This window comes from Alnus glutinosa, chromosome 5 (assembly GCF_958979055.1).
Source record: "Alnus glutinosa chromosome 5, dhAlnGlut1.1, whole genome shotgun sequence".
Classification (NCBI taxonomy): Eukaryota; Viridiplantae; Streptophyta; class Magnoliopsida; order Fagales; family Betulaceae; genus Alnus; species Alnus glutinosa.
Window position 1 is genome coordinate 11,069,569 of NC_084890.1, and position 6,248 is coordinate 11,075,816.

Here is a 6,248-nt window from a genome sequence, read left to right on the forward strand (position 1 = left end):
TGCCACAAGCCGAAAAACACAAGCACTATGGATTGGATAAGCAATTAAGAAGACATGAAGCCAATTTATGAATCAAAAGGAGAAGATTTTTTATGAGCAAACATGTGGAAAGATATTCTCCATCATCTAAAGTGGACAAGAAACATCTGCCCGTGGGGATTCACTTACGAAAAAACACTATCAAACAAAAATAGTGACCTTTTGTTATTAGGGTTTTATATCTACCTTTTTCTTTTTTTCTTTTGTTAAACTTTGATCTTAATTTAATTTCACCAACTGCCCAATTAGAGTTTATATGTAAATAACAGTGGACGGCCAGTCAACAACACCTGGACACCAGTCAAATTGTAAATGCAAGAAAGATTAGACAAAGAGGAGAAGGAGAAGATTTATACGAACAAAAATTAGAAACATGTCGGTGCTCAAGTGGGGACAAGGACGTGTTCTTCGTGCGATACCCATGAGGAAAGACAACCATCCATCGTTGGATTTGTCAGCTTGTGAAGGCGTATCATTATTGTTTAATTAAGCCTTGGAAGTTGGAATCTAGGACGATTTCCGTGCGTTATATATTTGGCCCTATGTTTCATAGAATGATACCTAGCTCATTAATCTTGCTAATTTATCTTCTTTGTGCATCAACAAAATGGCTTTCCTCAATGTCATGAAAGTTTCAGTTCTCATCGTACTCATTTTATCTGTTCATGTCAGTAGCTGGGAAGCGGTAAATTATCCGGGGCGTAAGACCATGCAGAAAAGAATTAAAAGTAGTTCTGTTTTACGTGAATTAGGCTTTATTTTGTCTAAGATGAAGCAAAGCAAACGGAGGGCAATGACCGACACTGCGACAGACAAAGACAGGGTTGCACCTGGAGGTCCAGATCATATGCATAACACTGCACCGCCAGCAATGCACGTGTAATGCTAAATGTAAGATTTATGTTCTTGTTGTTTCTTTCAAAATTAACGTGACTTTTAGAATTATTATTTAATTTTGATATAATAGTAATTCTAAATGTCATGTCAATTTTAAAAGGACACGACAAGGACATGAAAGTAACGTCTAGTATTACTACGCAATGCCCTAAATATCATTCTGAGGAAATTAAATCAAACATGCGGTTGAAATATTTCACTGCAACCATTGTGTGTGGTCATAGACTCATAAGCTTAAGATGCTAGCAAAATCTTGTTTGTACGTTTCTTATGCACGTCTACCTCTCATCCGTATTATGGCTTCGAAATTCAAGTCATTTGTTCACACATGGATAAGAGGTATATGTATTAAATATATTTTTAGCTTTCTAATGCTAAAAATATGTCTATGTCTCATTTGTTTACAAATAAAAAGCACCAGTACTCTATTATCCACTTAATTATACTTTGCATTGTTGGTTCTATAGTTGTTTTCCTCTCGGCCTAGTCAAAATGACCTTTTTCTTTTCTTTTCTTTTTTAATTCAGTCTAACAATCTTTTTTTATTAATGAATAATGGCTTTGAGTACAACGTTCATCAGATACTATATTAACAACACAAGGAGGAGTTTCCTCAATTAAAACTTGTTCAACTGAGAGAGTAAGCGCTTCCCTAACTAGCGTATGAGCTGCTCCATTTGCCCCCCTTCGAACACGATGCACCTACCAAGCCTGCAACTGTTGAGAACAACTCTAGCATCTTCAATCAACTGATCATATCTACACCAATTCCATTCTTCCTTCCTTAATGCCTACATAATTTGAAAAGCATCACCTTCTATTTCCACCCTTTGCAACCCCAGATCTTTGATGAATACTATAACCGTCACGCAACCAAGGCCTCTATCACAACCGAAGCAATTATATGTGGTTTAGGAGCACTCAAAGTTGCCAACACCTCTCCCATATGATCTCTTACAATCACACCTATGCCCATCTTTCTATTGTTCTTGTCCACAACTGCATCTCAACTTACTAGCTTTCACAAATCCTCTCTTTGAGGCTTTCCATTTTGTTTGTGTGGAATTATTACCTTCTCCTCTACCTTTCGACTTTTCATTAGCTTTTTTTAAGTCCTTAAGCGAATCCCACAAATTCAGTAATGATAAGCGCTGAATGTTGCACAATCAAACCCCTTAACTCGCATATGTTAGCCTCTTAGTTTCATTGATATATTATGTTTTGTGTTGCTTTAATATTTTAAGCATTCTCAGATATCTAAAAAAAAAAAACACAAGTAAATCTTTCAGTTTTAGAGCTTAAAAAGATAATCCAACATTCTGTAATAGGGGTGTAAATCCGGGCCAGTTATAACCGGGCCGGAACCGGATCCGGGCACTAACCGGGCCCGGAAAACCGAAAACCGGAATCCGGGTAGGTACCCAGTTTTAAATAACCGGGTACCCGGGGTACCCGGTTCCGGTCCCGGGTATATGTTTTCAAAATACCCGGTTAAACCGAGTACCCGGGACCGGTTGTTAATTATTAAAAAAAAAAAAAAAAAAATACCCTCCTCTCCTCTGGCAGCCTCGACAAAGTTGCTTCTTTCTAACAACCAGCTCTTTGGAATTATTCCAAAGTCAAATCCATGGCTTACGTTTGATGCAAATGGAAATAAGGATCTTATTAACGCTACAACATCAAACACTTCACCAAAATCAGCCAAGGGAAAATCGGTTACTGCAGCTGTGGTTATTGGGTTTGCAGCTGCTCTTTTCGCCGTTGGGGTAGTCATTGGCGTTGCTATATCAATCTCAAGGCGCTATTACAGGGTTAATGATGAACAATCGCAATCAGAAGAAGATCTCCCCCCTCCTCGGGTCCTCCAAGGCAATCTATTAACTGCCAATGCGATCCACCGATCAAATATCGACTTCACCAAAGCTATGGAAGCAGTTGTTGACCCATCAAACATCACGCCGAAGACAAAGCTATTGCACGTTAAAAATACACTATGGTCTGATATGCTCTTCGCAAGTCAATTTTTTTTTTTTTTAATATTTTTTAAAAAAAAAAAAAACCCAGGTCCGGTCCCGGTTTAACCGGGTTACCCAAGTAAACCCGGGTAACCGGGATTCCCGGTTACCCGGGGTACTCGGGGCCGGTCCCGGTTATTGAAAATCCAATAACCGGGACCCCGATTCCAGTTCCCGGTTTTGGCCAATAACCGGGAACCGGGACCGGATTTTCACCCCTATTCTGTAAGGCAAAATGCTCGAGCGTACCTCAAAGGGGCTCAAGCACATAAGAGCTCAAGCATAGCACAGCAAGGCTCGAGCAAACATCTAATAGAGTTCAGGCGCAATCTCAAAGGGCTCAAGCGCATTCGTGCAGCAAAACTGATAGCAAGGCAAAACCAGAGAATGATATAAGTTTTTCTTCTCCTGCTTGGACTAGAAGTTCTAAAATACCACAGATTGGATTAGGGTTTCTCTTGTACTCTATAAATACATCTTATATTCGTGCATTAGAGGCATGTCACATTACATAGTAGAAATCAATAGGATTAGCAGCTAGGTTTTGGGAGAAAAGTACAGAAATTCCTACAGCCTCTTGGGATGGATTTCTCCTCAACAAAGGCGATTCCAGAATCTCCATGAGCAGCTAAATCATCCATAGAGTATTAATGTAGCCATTTCCAAGTAATAATAGTGTAATTGTATTTTTCCTTGAAAATTTTATGAACATGAATGATGGTTGTTTAATCTTGAGATTATGCTTTAATGTTTATATTCAATTTTGATAAACCTCTTATCTTGTCTTAGAAAGTTGTTTATTTCTATTGAACTCAACCTTTGTATTTTCTATAATTGTACGGAAGATGGTTTTACAACTGTTTTAATGGACACAAAATCAAAAGGGTTTGATAGGTCATGCATAGGAAGAATGAATTGTTCTACACCCTATTTAGTTTAATTTAGGTAGAACATGTCATGCTTGCCGAAAGATGATTTATATTTATCCATTTATTATGTGTATGCTAATTAAGAGATTTGATAGCTCATACCTAGGGAAGACAGATCGTACCACATCTTAGTGGTTAGGTAGACGATCCATGCTAACCAAAGATGGATTATTCTTATTTCTTAATAAAACAATTTTCTTGATGACATCGTTGGGTGCTTGACAAACACACATGAGTCATATCATTCATGTAAGTGAAATTCTCATGTTGAATACAATTTACAATTATTATGCGGTTAGTGGTAAGATCAATCCCTTATACCTTCTCCAACTTATTTTACTTCTACTTTTACGTTCTTATTTAGTTTCAATTGAAAAAACAAAATTCAAACACCTTTTATGAATTAGATTAGAGTTAATTTCAATAACTTGACAATAACCAAACAATCCTTGAGGTTCAACACCCTCACATAGACCTATCCTACAAATATTCATTCTATTGCTAGTGGTTATTGTATTATCGATACACTCAAGACCACATCAAGTACGAAGGCTGAAATTCTCCTCTTGGATCAAAGAATTCCTCATGAACTAAGGCCTTGTTTGGTTCACGGAATATACCCCTAGAATGTAATGACTATTTCTATAAAATAGTTATTCTTTTGTTTGGTAGAGGTCTATTCTTAGGAATAGTTATTCTCATTTGAATAACTATTTCCATACGAAGAGGAACACTCATTCCTATAAAAAAAAATAAAAATTGAAAGGAATAGCTATTCCTTATGGTATTGACAATGTGGGTGGTCGGCCACCCACAACAATTCAACCTTTTTTGGTTTTTTTTTTTTTTCAATTTAGTTTCAAAAAAATTAAAAAATAGGGTAATTACCTCTTCCCCATATGAACTACCAACTTTTGCGCAAAGCCCCCACAAACTACCAATTCGACCAAAATAGAGCATTCAACTACCAAAGATAACCCTTTTTCCCCCCCTTTCGTCAGTCAGAGGGGTTAAAACAAACGGTCAACGGGTTACGTGACCATCACACACCGTTTTACCCTCATTTTCTTCCTCTTTTCCCCCATGAACTACCACCATCTTCCAACATGCCCCCATGTAAAACGGCACATGACGGTCACATGACCCGTTGACCATTTGTTTTAACCCCTCTAACTGATGGAAGGGGGGGAAAGGGTTGACTTTGGTAGTTGAATGCTCTATTTTGGTCGAGTTGGTAGTTTGTGAGGGCTTTGCGCAAAATTTGATAGTTCATGGGGGGAAAAGGTAATTACCCCTTAAAAAATCATATGGTGGGTTTTTTAGTAACTTTGATTCAATCCTATTACGGCATATCTTTTTTTACCAAAATAGGGAATATGAATAACTATTTCATTCCATGCTTCTTCATTCCTAGTAATAAATATTCACTTTCCTAATGGAATACTCATTCTGCAAACCAAACAAGTCCTAAAGATTTTTTGCCACACGGCCATTAATTCAAAATCTTAATTTTCCAACTTATTATGCAAATCCTCCACAATATTTAGGAACTCCTCCTCATTCTTGCAACTCTTTTGTAAACTCCTACCACACATACTCCATGCATCTCTTGCTACATACCAGACAATGCCACAAGATATGACTCCTAGTCCCCGTCTTTAAACCACATATGGACATAATGGATCCGATACAATTTCCTATTTAAGCACGTTTGTTTTTGTGGGAAAAGCATTATTACAGGCCATCTACATAAATACCTTCACTAAATTGGGAACATTCATCTGCCAATTCCTTTTTCAAACACTACTTTGCCTCCTTGCATATGAGCATTCCCCTTTATCAGTCCCAACTATCACCATTTCTAAGTGATAAGCACTTCTCACTATAAACTCCTCATTTTTTGATCACATCCAAATCTATTTGTCATTACCATTATAGGAGCTAATAGGGATTTGAAAAATTGATGATGCTTCCTCCTCAAACACCTCTTTAATCAAATGAAGATCCCTTCTTGTGTCATTGTCAATACGATCATTCACTATTGCATCTTCATTTAGCACCTTTCTTGATGATTGGACGAGGTAGGATGTTGGATTAGAGAGCCATATGTCCTTTCATATTTTAATTTTTCTGGTCATTCCCCACTCTCCAAATGAGTCCTTCCTTCAATAAATCGCAAGAGGAGCAAATACTTTTTCTATATCCAAACTTTGCATCAATTATGGACCCATATGGATAGTATTTGGCCTTTAGAATCTTGGCAACTAAAGAATCTGGATTCTAGAGTAGTCTCCAACACTGCTTCTCCAAACAAAGCCTTATTGAAACTTTAAATATGTGTTAGGATGGCTCAATTCCACCTTCCCCC

General features: G+C 37.5%; 1 protein-coding gene across 1 annotated transcript; it reads left to right on the forward strand.

Annotated features, from left to right (window-relative positions):
* The first annotated feature begins 587 nt into the window (after positions 1–587).
* Positions 588–1,376, forward strand: LOC133869563 (CLAVATA3/ESR (CLE)-related protein 5). The gene has a single exon (XM_062306597.1). The coding sequence runs from the start codon at positions 647–649 to the stop codon at positions 920–922; it is 276 nt and encodes a 91-aa protein (XP_062162581.1). The 5' UTR covers positions 588–646; the 3' UTR covers positions 923–1,376.
* Positions 1,377–6,248: the final 4,872 nt, after the last annotated feature.